General features: G+C 41.4%; 1 protein-coding gene across 2 annotated transcripts in view; it reads right to left on the bottom strand.

Annotated features, from left to right (window-relative positions):
• Positions 1 to 19,252, bottom strand: part of PAPSS1 (3'-phosphoadenosine 5'-phosphosulfate synthase 1) — a 103,923-nt gene that overhangs the window by 60,553 nt on the left and 24,118 nt on the right. For both annotated transcript variants that reach the window (XM_003985102.6, XM_023252877.2), the window contains exons 4-5: positions 16,542 to 16,680; positions 12,043 to 12,161 (exon numbers count right to left, since the gene is read on the bottom strand). In XM_003985102.6, the coding sequence (XP_003985151.1) occupies positions 12,043 to 12,161; positions 16,542 to 16,680 (258 nt within the window). The remainder of the gene's footprint in view (positions 1 to 12,042; positions 12,162 to 16,541; positions 16,681 to 19,252) is intronic.

Raw genomic sequence — 19,252 nt, 5'->3', positions numbered from 1 at the left:
TTAAAATAGATATATATGCATATATGGTACAGGCCTGTTGTGAAATTCAGTAATTTTAAATCTCTGAAGTGCAGTGGCGCCCGGGTGGCTCAGGCGGTTAAGCATCCGACTTCAGTCAATGATCTCTCAGTCTGTGAGTTTGAGCCCCGCCCGTATCAGGCTCTGTGCTGACAGCCCAGAGCCTGGAGCCTGCTTCGGATTCTGTGTCTACGTCTCTCTCTCTGCCCCTCCCCAGCTCATGCTCTCTTTCTCCCAAAAATAAACAAACATTAAAAAAATGTTTTTAATAAAAATAAAAATAAAATACCTGAAGTACAGGGACTAACATTAATGCCCATTACCATTCCAGCATTGTCCTAAGGGCATATGAATGAATCCACTTAATCTTCATGCAATCCTACCTATGAAGGTAGAAACATTCTCCTTTAACAGATTTGGAAATTGAGGCTCAGAAGAGGTTAATAACTGGCCCCCAGTCCCTGCCATACTATCTGCCAATGCACTTAACACACAAAAAATATTCAATAAATATAATGTGCTTGCTACGTTCCAGGAGCTGCTCTAAGCACTCTGCATACACTAACTCATATAGACTCCTCGGTACAATTCTAAGACAGGTATGGTAATTCTCATTGAACAGACAAGGGAACTGAAGCCACAGAAATTAGGTATTTTATGTAGTTAATTGATAAATATTACAACTGGGATTCCAACTAAGGTCCAAATATCATCCCCCCTCCCCCCAAAAAACCCAACAACAACAAACCTTTACTGTCTTTCTCATGAAAACTAAGTTATGAGACATTTTGTCACACAAATTGTTCTTAGTTTATCTTCTTAGTTCATAATTTCCTAGGAATTCTAGTCTGCATGTGATCTTCATGAGTTGATAAAGTTCTAGACAAAAACTAAAAATACTCAACATTTCAATTAGTCCTCATCCATGAAGGTTAACTGAGGGATTTTCAACCAACTTTTTTCAAAACCCAGAATCCACAGTCGGGCAACAACTGACATAGGGAACCCAGGGAAGAGAAGAATTTCACGGACACAAACACCTCTACATAAAGTTTTCTTTGCCATTTCTGAAAGTTACATTATTGTAAGAGTGGGAGATCTTTTTTATGTTGTAGGCGTTGACTATTCTGCTCTGCCACCGCATTTACCGCTGAAAACTGTCAACAATTCTGGAGGGCCAGAGGACAGCATCCAACAGACCAACCTTTTTTACCCCTGTTGGATGCAACAGAGCGTGCTGAGCTGGTTCCCAAGGCCGGCATCACTAGATTCGGCTCACAAATAGTGACAAACAGCAGCGGCACGCACTGTCCACCGTGATGCTCCAGGCATGTGGCTGGGTGCATGCACCTTGCTTCCACCCTGGAAACACCCCTCTCCAGAACCACACTGGACATTGAGGAACATGAACCCACTCCCTCTGAAGAGACGCTCAAAGTAAGAACTGAGAACAAATATTTCTATGTATCATGTCTTCCTTCCAACCACACCCTAGGTTAAGAGAACAAATATACAAATAATTTGTGAGAAAATCTAAGTGTCTCCAAGGAACTTGTTTGAACATCAAAGAGTAGTATCAATACTATGAGCTCAAATTATTTTTTTAATGTTTTGTGTACTCATGCAGCCATGAGCACATTTGGGATGAATACATTTTTAGTAACTTGCTACATTATATGCATGGACATGGAGGCTATAATAATCACTTTCCTTTCAAGAAAGGGGAATTTTTTTTCATTTTGAATCAAAATCATTTTTTTCACTACAAGCATTACCCATAACTGTTCCCTTTTCAAAATTCACGTCCAGCAATATTTTTAAATGAATTTAGCCTCCCAACTTAAGTACAAAATTCTTCCAATGCTTAACTAAAGTCAAAAAAAATTCAAGAGGTTGCTACCGTTTTTCCCTTCCAAAATAAAAAAAAATACATCAAGTGAATATTTTTTGAATCAGCACAAACATAACAGCACGAATCAAAAGAAACATGGAACATTTGCTCAAAGAATGCAAGTTCTATATAGATTCTATGTGTAGAGAGAAGAGAACACTCTACGAGGAATACAAAAAGAATTTTTTAAATGTAGACACAGCCAGTTTCTAGCACATTCTACTGACAAATCTTTTCAGTTTCCAAAACCACTGCCAAACATCTAAAAGGAGCAAAACCACCTCAAAGTGAGACAAGATATCTGGACAACATAACGTGAAGTCCCAGCCACATGAGCTATCCATTCTATTTGGGATTCATTAGGATTTCCAGAAACACAGTCAGCTGTTAGGAAACAATGTGTTCTTCTTCGCCTCGTACACAGAAAACTTTTTATTTCAGGGAATTTCCTCTAAAACAAAAATAGACCACAAGCCAGGCCACGAGCAAGAGTTTATATACCTAAACCCCTTGCGTCCAGTCTTAAGAGCACCACAGTCACCCAGCTTTTAAGGATAAAGGGAATACAGGGGAAGCTCTTCAGTAGGGGGTCATTAATTCACATGCTACCAGAAATCACCTAGATCTAGAAATATTGAAATATTATGAATGTTTAAATATTAACTTAATTCTAAACTGTTACATGGGTATTCAAAAGTGGTTTTTTGTTTGTTTTTTTTTTGCTTGACTAAACACAATCTAAGAGCTAACACACTGTATCTGTAACCTTTGTTCAAAAGAACAATTGTTTGCTTTTATCTGGAAACTGGCAGACAGAACATTCACTACCTGAAAATAGTAGTAATCTTGCCTTCTCTTTTTAATCTTCCTAAAGAACTGTGAACACGTTAATAAACATTGTGATTCCACATTCTAAGTTTTGCCTTTAAGTATTTTCTGCACTTTTTTCTTCAGCCAAATCTGCTCAACAGATTTGAACACTACAGCTCATTCATATTTTATGTAACTATTAAATTTCTATTATCTAAACTACATGCATCCAAAGCATGAACACCAAACGACATTCTGGCAACACTTTAAAACTGAGCTGTGAAGTCAGGTTTTTATGTGCAGTATAAAATCCATTTAGAGCACTAAACCACCATTTCATAAAAAGACAAACCTTTAAATAATTTATAGCACTAGTAAATCTAGAGTTCCTAGCAGATTTAAAAACAGTATTTAAAATATCACTTTAGATTAAAACCAGCAGCAAGAATCCTACTTCCTTATGTCATAACACACCAAGTTAAATGCAATCCCAGCAGGCCATCTAGTGACCATTCAAGGGTTTGGGGAAGAAACTTAAATCCAAAATCCTCAGCATTTTTCAGTGCCTTCTACTTTCTTGAATAAAATGTGAAGATACACCAACAGAAGCACATTAAGAAAATAAAGATGCTCTGACCAAACACTTGAGAAATGAAGTATTTATATAAACGAACACATTTCCTTATTCCAATTATAGTACAAAGACCAGACAGAAAGAGAAATAAGACAATCCAGGGACGACTGAGAATATACAACATTATGCTGATCAAAATACCCATCATCCTAAAATACCCCTTGTACAGAACATTAAAAACAAATTTTTCTTGGACAGCGAAACCAGTGCCATATCTCAAAGAACGTTAAAGAAACAATACCTGGTAGAATTCATTTTGGGAGAGTCTCTCCAAAGCAATACCAAGCATCAGATAGAAAAATTCCTTTGCTAGCTATCATGGAGACAGCACTTCTCAAACAGCTGGATCGTCTAGAAAGCCGCAACCATGCTATCCCTCTCTGCTCCAATAAAAAGTCTGCCATGGGGGCTCCTGGGTGGCTCAGTCAGTTGAGCATCCGACTTTGGCTCAGGTCATGGTCATGATCTCACAGTCCGTGAGTTCAAGCCCCGTGTCGAGCTCTGTGCTGACAGCTCAGAGCCTGAAACCTGCTTTAGATTCCGTGTCTCTCTCTCTCTCTCTCTCTCTCTCTCTCTGCACCTCCCCACTCATGCTCTGTCTCCCCCTCTCTCTCAAAAAATAAACATTAAAAAAAAAAGTCTGCCATATATTACAATGGGAACTATATATTTGGTCTTTGTCCCTGGTTCCTGGCACAGAGTCCTTAAAATTCATGGAATCTCCTAACTGGAAAGTGTGTTTGATATGATAATGTGATGATTCCAGGCTAAGGGGGTCCTCAAAAAAGACCACACCATACTTAGATTAGAGTGTTGGAACTTTCAATTCTGTCCCCAGAACTCTGGGCTGGGGAAGAGGCTGGAAACTGAGTTCAGTCACCAGTGGCCAAAGACTTAATCACGGCTATGTGATGGAACCTCCATAAAAGCCCTAATGGTTAGATTCAGAGAGGTTCTGAGTTTGTGACAACATGCCCACAAAGGGCATGGAAGCACCACAGCTCTCCCTGCCCCATACCCTGCCCTATACATCTCTTCCATTTGACTCTTCCTGAGTTGTATCCTTTATAATAAACTGGTAATGGTAAGTAAAGTGCTTTCCTAAGTTCTGTGAGCTGAATTATTCAACCAGGGGCTAGGGGGTCTGGGTAACCCCTGAATGTACAGTCAGTCAGGCAGAAATGTAGGTGTCTGTTTGCAGCTGGCATCTGAAGTGAAGGCAGTCTTGTGAGACAGAGCCCTTCACCTGCAGTGTCCAAACTAACTCTGGACAGTTAGTGTGAGAACAGAATCGAATTGCTAGACACCCAGTTGGTGTCAGAGAATTCGACAATTAGTTGGTAAGAGAATAAGACAAACCAACCTCAAAAATCTAACAAACTGAGGAACCCGAAAAAGAAAAAAAATGTACTTAGCTTTATTATTTTAGAAATAAGATTTTCTTCTATGGCTTAATAACCCAAGCCACTCATTTACTATTTAGATTTAGGTGTCAGTACATAAGTAAACTGTAATTCATCTGGCACGATGTGCCCCAGCTTTGCAAGTTAAATTAGGTAACTGACAATCACTTGTTATTTCACACTACATAGAATACACATTTCACACTAATCAGAGACAGGCACAGGCAATTTACTTCTTTACAAGGTCAACATTCCTTCCAATTCAGACAGTGCTGCCTCTGATCTGCTCTGAAGTACTCTGAAAGTAGGCTAAAAAATATGAGCTCCTTCTAAGACCCAATACTCTCAAGTTCTCATTCCCAACTATGCTTAGGAAAAAAAAAATGGTCAAGGAATGTGAAAAAGACCCACAGAAAAGACTGATACTTCAGACACAAACGAGAAATGGAAAAGAATCTAGATAAAAGGCAAGGCAGTTGGGAGAAGAATGGGCTCTTGGATCGCAGAATCCAACACACAGTGTTCAAATCTGACTCTACCCCCCGCCCCCCCACTCCCCCCCCCCCCCCCCCGTCCTGGGACAAACAGCTTCACTTCTCTGACTTGTTTCTGCATCAGTAAAATGAAGATAATTATAACTTACTTCTCAGAGTTTTGATATAACATTACATGTATTTTTTTTTTAATTTTATTTATTTTGAGAGAGGAAGAGACAGCATGAGTGGGAGGAGGAACAGAGAGAAGGGGAGAGACAGAATCCCAAGTAGGCTCCATGCTGCCAGCTCAAAGCCAATGCAGGGGCTCGAACTCAAGAACTGTGAGATCATGACCTTAGCCAAAACCAAGAGTCAGATGCTTAAGTGACTGAGCCACCCAGGCGCCCCCAACATCAAATGTATTAATGCTACCAGAACAACTACTGAAGACCGTGCCTGTGTGGGAGTTCTCTTGGACTTCTATCTTTGCCTGCCACTTTCCCTTCTAGCGCACACAATTCCATTCATACGCATAATGCTGGTTACTGCACAACCTCTAACTTCATATCCTCACTCCTTGCTCTCAGCACTGCACTCGACATCGTCATCCCCTTCACTTCCCAGTCTAGATTTGTGCAACCAGCTCTACCCTGACCTCCCATGAGCCACCTCTGGAAAACCCCACAAATGCCTCTGTGATGACAATGAGGTTGTGCTGCATGTGCCACCCTGGACCACCAGGGAGGATCTGCTTCGGAAGGTGCAGACCACACGGAGTTCCCGTGCCATCAGGGTGCAGCAGGCAAATGGACTCCTTGCATCACCAACCATCAACTCCAAGCTGAACGTCAGGTGCTTACTGGTTTACCCACGTGCCCTAATGTTCGTCTGAGGTTCAACTTTGTGGGAAAAAAAAAAAAAAAAAAAACAATCAAAGGAGAATAAATGTCAGAACAGAGTAGTCATGTACGGGTGTGTATTTCTTCCCTCAACTACATTCATAAATTCTACATCATGCTAATAAAAGAAAAAAATGAATTTATACGTTCTAGTCTACAACTATAAATAATGGTAATTAAAACCAAAAATTAAGATCCATGAGGCAGAATTTTTACCGTTTAATACAATGCCACATCCCCAGTGCTTTACAACAGTACCTAATACGTAAGACACTAAGTATATGTTAAATTAACTAACAGGATCGGGGTGCCTGGGTGGCTCCATAGGTTAAGCATCCGACTCTTGATTTCAGGTCAGGTCATGATCTTGTGGTTTGTGAGTTCAAGCCCCATATGGAAGGACAGTGCAGAGCCTGCTTGGGATACTTTCTCTCCCTCTCTCTGTCCCTCCCCCATGTGTGCTCTCTGTCTTTCAAAAAGAAACAAACATTAAAAAAACTTTAAATTAACAGGTTCAACCAAGTAAAACACAGAAATACATACTTTTAATGAGAAGTGAAGTCCTATCTTTTCCCCAAATGAGGGTGATACCAAAAGAAAAGCAATTGCATTAAGAAGCCATTTGCATTTCTTCTGTCACCACTGAGCTTTAGGATAAAAATAAAAATTTTTTCATGGGGCACCTGGGTGGCTCAGTCAGTTGGGCATCTGACTTTTGATTTCAGCTCAGGTCATGATCCCAGGGTCATGGGATCAAGCCCTGCATCGAGCCCTGCACTGAGCATGGAGCCTACTTGGGATTCTCTTTCTCTCTCTTTCTCTTTCTCTCTCTCTCTTTCTCTCTCTCTCTCTCTCTCTCCCCTCTCTCCCCTCCCCATCCTTGGCCCCTCCCTTCTTGCATACTTGCATACTCCCTACTTGCATACTCCCTTCTCTCTCTAAAAAATAACAAATAAATAATTTTTCAAGAGAAAATTTCCCCATCTTAAACTAATATAACCAGAACACTTTTCTGGTTATAGATTTAATTACACTGCACTTTAGATATGATGAGAACACTGTTGAAAGTAAAAGCCAGAGGCAAATGGAAATGCATCCTAGGAATTCATACACCCAGAATCCTAGGTATAAAATACAATATGTCCATAAGCGAATTACTTAGTATCTCTAAAACACCTCAGGGGTTTACTGTATTGAATAAAACCAGAGTACTTACACAAAATACTCAGCACAAAGACCACTTGGGAAACTGTCACATCACAGTCAAGTGAGAAGTGGCTGAAAGCTAAACTAGGAGAAAGGTCACTTCCACCCAGATTCTAACAATCAAAACAAATATTTTAAAAGATACAAAGCAGGGTGCCTGGGTGGCTCAGTAGGTCAAGCTTCTGACTTCAGCTCAGGTCATGATCTCATGGTTCGTGAGTTATAGCCCCAAATAGGGCTCTCTGCTGTCAGCACAAAGCCCGCTTCAGATCCTCTGTCCCCTCTCTCTCTGCCCCTCCCCTGCATGAAAGCGTGTGTGCACTAATATAAACATTTAAATATATTAATAAAGAAAAGACACAAAGTCCCACACATATGACCCTTAGATACTCAGTAAATGTTAGTTTTTTTATCTAGACAGAATGAAACTGTCCAATCATCGACTGTCTAGCAGGTACAACATACACTAACTACCATCTATAAAGAAGAACAATTAGTATAATTATTGATTAGGGGCAAACACATTGGAAGCAAGGCTTTAATTAAAGCCACAGACACTAAAGCAAGCAACAGCACCAAGAAAAAAAATAGTAATAATACTGTGGCAGAATAAATACATAAGGACAATAATAAGAAAATACGTAGCTTGGACCCAAACTGTGGAGAACCTTGAACACAGATCACCTTAATTCTATAAACCATGGGAAAATCAGTAAATTCTTTAGAGTAAAAAAAAACAAAACAAAACAAAACCTAGACTACACTTTAGAAAGATGACTCTGTGAACGATACAGGATGGAAGAGAAGGCATATCAGGGGCGCCTGGGTGGCTCAGTTGGTTGGGTGTCTGACTTCAGCTCAGGTCATGATCTCACAGTTCATGAGTTTAAGACCCGCATCAGGCTCCCTACTGTCTGTTCAGAGCCTGCTTCGGATCCTCTGTCACCCTGTCTCTGCCCCTACCCCACTCACACAAGCTCACTCTCTCTCTCTCAAAAATAAACATTAGAAAAAAAATTTTTTTAATCTTTAAAAGGCATTTCAAACCGGAGATGGGGTGACCAGTTAAGGAAATACCAGGTAGTACAAGCTGAAAATCATACAGGGGCAGTTTACCCTCAATTTTTAACCACCGGGGACGGGGGAACTGCAAAAGTCCTGGGCATGACAGGCACTACCTGAAGTCTGTGTTTTCATTTCACAGAATCATGGTTAAAACCCAATTTAACACTAAACACAGGGTGAGATTCTGGATCAAATCCTAGTACAGGACAGGACCTTAGTGGAAAAACCTGTGAAATACAAGTAAATTTGTCATGTAGTTTACAGTATCTTACCAGGGTCAATTTCTTAGTTTTGAGAAATGTTCTATAGTCATGTAAGGTATTAAAATAATAGGAAGCTGGGTGAAGGATATAAGGAACTCTCTGTACTCTTTTACATTTACAGAAAAGTTGTAAAATTTTCTCAAAATAGTTTTAAAAAACAACAAAATCACCCGCTCACTACAAAAGAAGAAAAAAAAAAAGCCTCTATGTAGGTGAAGGGTACAACCCAAAGGATGCTATTCTATGTAGGGCCTCAAAGAAGTGGTTAGGAATGAAAGTAAAGACAGAAGGGAGATGACACAGCATCCATCACACGCTAAGTTTAATAGCCCCATATAAGTATCTGAACTACCTGGTTTTAACTGGAGTCCCTAAAATGGCTTCAGAGATTCATGAGCCCCCTACATTATATATGAGTATCAATGTGTATTTCCCTGAGGTTCTATAAAACAATTCAGAATCACTGACTAGAGGGACACCTCAGTGGCTCTGTCTGTTAAGCATCTGACGCTTGATTTCAGCTCAGGTCATGATCTCACAGTTCACGGGATCAAGCTCTGCTCTGTGCTGAGCATAGAGCCTGTTTAAGATTCTCTCTCTCCCTCTGCCCCTCTCCCCCACTCGTTGGCTCTCTCTAAAATAAAAAAATTAAAAAAGAGCCAAATTATGATATAATTTCTGTAATGATTATCAAAGTTTAATAATTCTAAGTGTCAATATACTGGATACAACAGAGGAATGACTAAACTTGAAAATAAGAGAGTAAAAATTATTAAAGCTGACAAATTAACATAAAAAGAATGAAAGCACAGAGCACATAAACGCTGTGGGACAGTATTACATTGCCTAACATATGTCTAACTGGAATCCCAGGAAAAAGAGAAAGAATAGGGCAAAAGAAATATTTGAAGAGATAGTGGCCAAAAAGAGTTTTCAGAAAGTAATAAAAGAACAAGTCAAAGAACTCTAAACTGAAAGAAAAAAAACCTAAAACTGCTGAAAGACCCAGACACACCATACTCAAACTGCTAAAAACGAAGGAGTAAGAGAAAATCTTGAATCCAGGCAGAAATAAAAGGAAACATTACAAGGAGAGGAGCCAAGAAATGAACTTCTCATCAGAAGCAATGCAGAGGACCACAGAACATAGAACATAATCTTTAAAGTACTAAAAGGGACAAAACCCGTCAACTCAGAATACTATGCCCAGTGAAAATATCTTTTATTTTTTTAATGTTTATTTTTGAGAGAGAGAGCGTGAGGAGAGAGAGAGGCAGAGAGGGGAGGAGACAGAGGATCCGAAGCAGGCTCTGTGCTGACAGCAGTGAGCCCGATGAAGGGCTCAAATTCACAAACCACGAGACCATGACCTGAGCCGAAGTTGGGTGCTCAACCAACTGAGCCATCCAGGCACCCAAAAAAATCTTTTAAAAACGAACAGGTGAGAAAGATCTGGAATAAAGCCTTTCCAAACTCATTCTTCTGTGCCTCCCAGGATGCTCTGTGCACACTGAAACCATGTTTCTAACACACCTCTAGCAGCTGCACCCTCTTATCCCCCCTTCCATCACCGACAGTGTAAATCCCTCAAGGACAGAGACATGGCTGATTAATCTTTGTATTGCCAGTGCTCAGGACTGTGACAAAATAAGTAGTGAGCTTCTGACAGACGTCTGACTGCTGATGATGAAAGAATGGATAATGAGGAGGGAAGCCAGAGGCACAGCAGCAGGACCAGCAGCAGAGCTCAGAAGCCGATTAACAGGAAACCCAGAGAGCAGAAAGACGAAACACAGAAAACCTCCCAGGATGGGGTCTCGTGAGCCTGCAGACTATACGCCAATACATACGGAGAAAAACATCGGAGCAGTGCCATTACACATTCACATTATTTCTACTCATTTGGCGAAAACGTTTAGGGAAATACATTCGGGAGTTCCAGGTAAATTATCTGGCAGATATTTTATAATGTGAAAACAATTCTAAGGCCAAACATCCATAATATATCCAGACACAGGTAATGTTTTTAAGTTGATGTCTAATACATCCAGTAAGAAATACTAGATGACAGAGGATTATGGTAATAAGATCTGAAACATCAAGAGGGGGTTCAGATGCCCCAGGCCACAGTTAAAACAGAATGGGGCACAATGATGCATGGTTGTCTGTTTACCACTAAACAGGAGTTCCTGCACAGCACTAGGCAGCAAAGGTGGGGACACCGTGACTAGGAGAAAGAGTAACAACTGACGCCCACCCAAAGGCCAGGTCCTCCCTAACTGAGTTAAGTGCATGACCCTCCACTGGGCCCATGGAAGTGTGAAGAAAGGAGCAGGGAAAGAAAGAAAAAGAATTTCTAGGGGGCACCTGGTTGGCTCAGTCAGTTGAGCATCTGACTCTTAGTTTCAACTCAGGTCATGATCTTACCATTTCATGGGTTCAAGCCCACCATCGGGCTCTGCTCTGGCAGCGCAGAACCTGTTTGGGATCCCCTCTCTCTCTCTGTCTTTCCCTCCCCCGCTCACTCTGTCTCTGTCTCTCTCAAATAAATTAAAATAAAAAAAGAATTACAAAAAAAAGAATTAAAAAAAAAAGAATTTCTAATTATGGAGACTGCACTAAACTCTGAGAGAATCATGTATCTAATAAATGGCTTGAGTCCTCGGGAAAATAGCCAGCCTCTTTATGCTTCTACATGCTCCGGAACCGAGAAAGATCTTTATGTCCTGGAACCTTTCCCTTCCTAAAACTCAACCATAAGGACATCATCATGTTGCACAGGCTAAGATCTGGGCACTCGCTAAATGTCTAGGAAAAGTTACCTGCGTTATGTACAATAACGTCGGGGCGCCTGAGTGGCTCAGTCAGTTGTGCATCCAACTTCAGCTCAGGTCATGATCTCATGGTTTGTGGGTTCGAGCCCCACATCAGGCTCTGTGCTGATAGCTCAGAGCCTAGAGCCTGCTTCGGATTCTGTGCCTCCCTCTCTCTGCCCCTCCCCACTCACACTTGTCTCTGTCTCTCAAAAACGAATAAACATTAAAAAAAAAAAATACAATAATACCAAGTTGTAGAGCTAAATAATCAAGGCTGAATATTCTCTATTAGGTATTTGTGTGGTAAAACTACTGGTAAAATAAAAGATTTTTTGGCTCCCAAGCCTCCTATGGTTCACGTTGACCAACGTATTTCATACTGTATACACTGGGGCCCCCACAACACCTAACACAGGGACGTACATTCTCAGAAAACTGTCAGCACCATATACTACATATTAGCATCACCTGTTTTTTTTTGTTTCGTTTTGTTTTTGGTGGGGGAAGATCACGAGATGAATATTATTTATTCTGATGATTCTCTCTTTGACCTTCCCTTACCCGTTCCTGTAGAAGTTCCACAACCTGCTGGACACAGTCGTTCACATCACAGGAGTCTGTTTTCAGCACCAATTCTGGAGCCTCTGGTTTTTCATACTCAGAATCGATTCCAGTGAAACCTACAAAAGGTACCAGAGCATTGAAGGGGGTAGAAATTAAAACAGGCTTGTTTCTTTGGTGCAAGTCTCTGCTATGGTGAAGTTCATATTTACACTAACCCTTCTGAGTTACAAGGTTATAGTAGTGAAACTTCTTCTTTGGGAGAAGACTTCTGATTAAACTTTTGTTTCTCCTTTAAACATGTACAGGTCATTCTCACTCACAGTTCAACAAAGTTGCCACGGACACTAAGTGAGTGACTACTGAAACCACTGGCCCCTAGGGGAAACATGGGGTCAGCTTCCTGCAAGGCTCAGTTATCACCAGATTCTTTTTGACACTTTACAGTATGAAAGCTAAAACAGGAAGGCTGGGTGTCACTTTGTTCAACTTCAGCTAGGAACGTGTACTCCGGTGGGAGGACTAAAATTTTTGCCACTTTGTGTGTGTCCACAAGTGACTGCCTAAGCACCATGAGTACTCATGTGGGGGGTTAAAAATTTTAGCGGGTAGAAAAACTTGCAAATATGGAATCCTCAAATAATGAGGATTGACTATAACTTCTTCTGTCACCTTTTTTCTTTTAACTAAATGCCCAAACTGCCTATGAATAAATAGGAATAAATACCAAGTGGTCCAGGGCACCTCAATGTCTCCATAGGAAGACAGAATACAGTACTTAAACCCTAGTCATAAACCAAACTAGATGAGGTTTTTTTTTTCCTCTCAATGCAAACACTGACACCAAGTTAATCTGTTCATTATATTCACAAGGATTATCTACAGTCAAACTGAAGCTCTGAAGGCTGCTTCTGCTACCAGGATTAAGTGTTCAAGACAAAGTAACCACTATTAGCTTAAGCAAAACGTAACTAAGGGAGCTAATCCTGTCACATCACAAAATACATTCTACAATCAAACATAATCAGTTTATGTGTCAACCACTCTATTTAGATTTCCCCTTTAAATATGTTACCATGTAATTGCCAAAGAGAAAGAATACAGGATGATTCCCAAGAATGGGCTAGCTGAGCTGAAGATATGTTGTTCCTATCTTACACCCTTGACATGACCCCCTACAGAAGTCATTTAAGGCTTGTCTGCCTTGAAGTGCTTAGGTCAACCTTGGGGTTGAAATGGTAAACATTACTTTAAAATCATTGGGGCGCCTGGGTGGCGCAGTCGGTTAAGCGTCCGACTTCAGCCAGGTCACGATCTCGCGGTCTGTGAGTTCGAGCCCCGCGTCGGGCTCTGGGTTGATGGCTCAGAGCCTGGAACCTGTTTCCGATTCTGTGTCTCCCTCTCTCTCTGCCCCTCCCCCGTTCATGCTCTGTCTCTCTCTCTCACACAAAAATAAACATTAAAAAAAAAAAAAGTTAAAATCATTACTATTGACAGCCTCTTCTCTGCTGCCATGCCAACCACCCCACTGCGGCATATTCAATAAACCTCTATCTCCTTAAAAAAAAATAACTAAAATAAAATATAATAAAGTAAAATAAAACAAAATAAAATAAAATAAATTACTATTAAGAGGTGCAGTCACCAAAAGAGTTCTAAAATGTAATAGACAAGTCTACAGCCCACTTGTTTTCTTCTATTTCATGTTTCTAAGTATCACATGAAGACCTGAATCCAAGAAGAGATTTCTGCATTACCAATATTCCTAACAGTATTTAGTGGTGAGTCACAATAGAATAGCTAGGGAAAAATAATTCTGGTTAAAACACTAGTTCTTAAGCTCTAATTCTCAAATGCAGCTAAACAATGCAATCGCCAGGTCCCACCTGCATTAGATTCTGATTTGGCCTTGGCACAGGATTTTTAAAAGTTCACTCAAATAATGCTATTGTGCAGCAAAGCCTGAAAACCACTGTGTTAGAAGATTTGGCTTATTTTAAAAGCCCAGGAATTCTCTTTCTAGCTAATTTATCCCATAAATGATTATAATAAATGTATGCTTAAGCAAAACATTTATATTTAAGTAAATAACAACTACTTGAGCAGTAATCATGAAAATAATCATTAGAATGGCTGACACAGGGATAGTTATAGTGTCACAAAAAGCCCTCTAAAAGCCCGAGGTCTGCTGAATGTATACAATCTCTTCTGTCCTTGAACATTTACCATCACAGCTCTGAAACAGCATTTACCATTCTGACAATGAGTAAACGGTTTTTAATTTTTTTTTTTTTAATTTTTTTTTTTCAACATTTATTTATTTTTGGGACAGAGAGAGACAGAGCATGAACGGGGGAGGGGCAGAGAGAGGGAGACACAGAATCTGAAACAGGCTCCAGGCTCTGAGCTGTCAGCACAGAGCCCGACGCGGGGCTCGAACTCACGAACTGTGAGATCGTGACCTGGGCCGAAGTCGTACGCTTAAACGACTGAGCCACCCAGGCGCCCCAGTACACGGTTTTAAATACTAACAACTCCAGGGGTGCCCGGGTGGCTTGGTTGGTTGATCATCCACCTCTTGATTTCAGCTCAGGTCATGATCTCAGAGTCACAGGATGGAGCCCCATGTCAGGCTCCACGCTGAACATGGAGGCTGAGATTCTCTCTCTCTCTCTCTCCCCCTCTCCCCCACTCATGCGTGGGGCTCTAAATAAATACATACATACATGTGTACATACATACAACTCTACAATCGGGGACTCTAACACATATATTTTAATCTAAGGAACATTTTATTAATGTCTACCGAGAGGAATAGACAGAAAACAGTCAAGAAAGTAAATAACACAGAGAAAACTAAGCTACTACAAACACACTCCCAAATATAGAATGCAAATTACAAATAACTCAAGGTATTTTGCATGTGGTCTTACTCATCTTTGCATCTCAGCAGCAAACACACAGCTTGCAAACAGGTAGCATTGATCAATGTGTGTTGAACATCCAATTTCCACTCCATCTTCTAATCTATCCAATAAGCATTTACTATGTGTGTAACTCTAATGATACAAAAATATTCAAGATGTTATCCCTGTTCAAAAGTAGCTTACTCCAGCCAGAGACAAATCTACCTCCCTCACCAATCCATCCTTGCAAAAACAAAGCCAACTAAAATTAAAATAAGATTTAGATTTCAAGATCCCAGACACATCACTTTGCTTCTCTTTGCCAAATCTGTATTTTGAGAAACTGAAGTGAAAAGTGGCCATCGACAGAGACAGGTGGACACAGATGATGAAGAGCTGAACTGGTTTCCCTCCTAATGTTGTCAGTTATTCAGGTCAAGCAACCTGTTCTCTTTGACTCAAGAAAGCACAGGCTTCATGGGTGAAACTGAGTTTCCCTGGTGGCACAACTGAATGCCAGCCTTGCCTAAGGAACCAGGTTTCACCACAGCAGGTGGAACTTGCCCCACACTTGCCCCAACTGGTTAAGCATCCCCAGGTCCAAATGTAGAAGAGCCCAGAATAACAGCATAGTCCTTCCTGTTCCACCTTTTGCTATGCAGAACCAGAAGCTGAGTGACAAAATCTTGAATTCACAGAGCTCCTGTGATAGTCCCAAGCTATTATACTCCCTATTGGGAAGGCAGCAGTTACCTGCATGAATCACTGATCTCTACACAGTGCTGAGTAATCAATCCCGGCATGTCCTCTGTTGTTAACAATAATAGAACAGAACTAATGTTAAACGATACCTAGAAGATTAATATAACTGGTATCAAAGGTCACATCAGACAGGTTCTAAATGTCTCCTATGCCCAAATGTTCATCGTAGCTGTAACTTTAGGAGCAAAGCATAAAAATTTTTAAAATCAAGGTATCTTCATTTTGATGGAATCAGAGATATATGAATTCAACCTAATCAAACAAATGTACACCGAATGAATAAGGGACCATTCCACACCATGATATAAATAAGAACAAGGCACTGGTTTTGCTTTCAAAAGGTTTACAATTCCCATGATCTATGGAATTTCCTTCATTTTCACCGGAACAAAAAGCAGAAGTGGCAGCAGCTAGCAATTGCTATGCAGTCTAATGCACCTAATTATACCAAGTAGGTTTCCAACAGCCCCAGAAGTCCCAACCTTCTAAAACACTGTCTTGGGAGTAGGATTCCAACCTGACCAACCATTCCCACTGAGTATTACACACGGTGCCAGGTACTGCTGGTAGGCTTCAGAGACACAAGAGCGTAGTATTAAGACCCACTTTTTCTTCCCAAGGAGCTCCAAGTTGTTTGAATATTCCCAATCTCTTAGCAAAGACGATCAGTCTCAGATATGGCAAGATAAAGTATGCAAAGGGGCGCCTGGCTGGCTCAGTCAGTAGAACATGCAGCCCTTGATCTCGGGGTTGCATGTGAACCCCACACTGGGTGTAGAGATTATTTAAAAATAAAGTCTTAAAAAAAAATGCAAGCAAAGGGAAACTTACCTTTAATTTCTCCAGCCCGTGCTTTTTTGTAGAGTCCTTTAACATCCCTCTGTTCACAAACATGCAGAGGAGCATCAACAAATACTTCAAAAAACGGTAAACTTGCACCCTCATGAATTTGCCTTGCATTGTTGCGATCCTTAGAAAAAAGATGTAGAGAAACATAATAAAAGGTGCTCATACGAATCAAAGGTACTATAAATGATCAAGGATGAGTAAAAGTGCTTTATCAGCTGAGGCAGTGGAAAATTAAATGTTAGACAAAACTTAATTTATATTTTAAAATATAAACAAAAAAAATTTAACCCAAGAAACTATTTCTTCATAACGATTTTAAAATCTGATATTCTAAAAATCCAAGATATTGGGGAGTTCCAGGAGGGAAAAATGCCCTGTAAAAACTTTCACCTAAATTTTACAAGGAACCACAGTCAAAGCCCAGCCTGAATGCAGGTGCCATCAGGCCTCTCATAACATGTTCAATCTTAGCCTGAGCCTGAGTCCATTCAGAGTCCTCAAGGTGGTTTATCTCCTTGCCAAATACAAGGTCCTGCGACCACTTCTCATCTCTAGCACTCCCAAAACTTTACTTTTCTGTCCTGCCCCGAACCCCCCAACTCTCTGGTAATCACCTTCACTGCTCCGCCCTGTCCTCCGGAACGGTTTCCTAAGTCAACCTCTTCTTTCTGTCTAAGCTAAAACTGTTTCCCCCTTAAGATCCACTCATCTTTCCATACTCAAGGCCAACTCCACATTCATATTCTGGACACAAGCAGTGCCAACATTTCCAAAGCCAGCCCTGCAACTCCCGCCACTCTATCCCCACACAGCTCAGTTTACCATTCACATTTCTTATGGCCCCTACTTCCACTGTCATTACTCTCTTCCGCATTTCAAAATGAAGATCCGCAGGCACGAATGCTCTCAATCTCCTCTCAGCCATATAAATATATCCACATGCCTAGCAACCTTTGTCTCCCTCACTCCTGCTACTCCTTCCTCCCTTTGAATTCCAGAGCCACCCCTCTAATGGACCTTCCTCAATCCACTTCCCCCCTCCATCTGAAATCCTCCTCTTCCTTCTCTGCCAGCTTTTTTCCCTGGCAACAAGTCACTTATCCATTAAAAACAAGTGAACTGCGGGGGCATCTGGGTGGCACAGTCGGTTGAGCGTCCAACTTCGGCTCAAGTCATGATCTCACAGTTGGGTGTTCAAGCCCCACATCCAGCTTGCTGCTGTTAGCAGGGAGCCTGCTTCAGAACCTCTCTCCTCCTTCTCTCTCTCTGCCCCTTCCCTGCTTGGGCTCTCTTGTGCATGTGCGCACACACTCTCTCTCTCTCATATAAACGTTTTTAAAAAAAGTGAACTAGGGCACCTGGGTGGCTCAGTAGGTTGAGTGTTTGACTCTTGATTTCAGCTCAGGTCATGAGCTCACAGTTTGTGGGTTCAAGCCCCGCATCCAGCTCTGCACTGACATCCAGAAACCTGCTTAAGAGTCTCTCTCTGCCCCTCCCCCACTCTTGAACACGCTTATACTCTTTCAAAATACATCAACATTAAAAAAAAAGTGAGCAAATCACACAAAAATCCCTTAATCATAAGTACTCTTCAGCCTTTGAATTACAGGACTTTCTGCTGCTGTTCACACTACTAACTCTATATATTCCAGTGACGCTATTTCCTAATCATTCCTATGCAGGTCCCATGGCTCCTTCTACTTCCCCATCCCTTCGACACTGGTGTTGCCCACAGCTCATTAGGAGCCCACTGCTCACATTAAGTCAGTCCTTGAGCACTTTCTTCAGCAGCCTTCACAGTGTCGACTACAACATATACACTAATGCTTCAGCCTGAGCCCTACCCTCTCTCCTGGAAGTAAACACACCTTTCCAACCTCCTCCTAAATATACCCACCTGGAGATCTCACGGGCACCTCAAACTTAGTATGTCCATAATGGCATCCACCCTCTTTTCTCCCCAGCTGGCATCCCTGCCTATACTGCCCAAATCAAGGATGACAGTACTATTCACCCAGAATCCCAAGAGTTGTTCTGGTTCCTTCCCGTCGTTCCACACCCCACCCCCTCTGCCTTCTGCCACGAAGTCCTTCAGATTTTGCCTCTATTAAACCAACCCAGTCTGCACGTCTTCCCTACTCCCTACTCCCCAGTTCAACCTCATTCCTGGCCAACTGCAACAACATGCTTTTAATCAGTCTGCTAGCTTTTAGCTTTGATCTGCTCAAAGCCATACCCTAACACTGTCCCTAGCATAGCAGAGGATGCAAATTCAACCATGTCGCTAACTTTTCAGAGATTCCCTACCACCATCAGGGTAAAACCCAGGCTTCTCAGGGAGAGGCTTCAGGTGTTCTATACCTGGCCCCACGCTTCTCAGTCTTACACTTGATATTCTATTAATAATTAACACCTGGCTGTTACCAGGTGTTTGGACCTTAGGCCGTAGCCACCCTCCCTGCTCAAAACCCTCCACCCCTCTCTTCTGGCTAAAGCACGTGCTCCTCATAGCACAGTTCTGTGCTGACATCCTCCAGGAAGCCCAACCTGCATGCCCAGGCTGACGGAGGACACTTGCTTCCTCTGGCTTCTCAGAATACCTGCTATATACCTATCATAGATCTTATTCTGATATACCTTTCATTAGCTATAATAACCACAGCATGTGGTAGAATGATTAAGGTGTGACCTTA

Source organism: Felis catus, chromosome B1 (genome assembly GCF_018350175.1).
Source record: "Felis catus isolate Fca126 chromosome B1, F.catus_Fca126_mat1.0, whole genome shotgun sequence".
Classification (NCBI taxonomy): domain Eukaryota; kingdom Metazoa; phylum Chordata; class Mammalia; order Carnivora; family Felidae; genus Felis; species Felis catus.
This window is presented reverse-complemented; position numbering and strand designations above follow the sequence as displayed.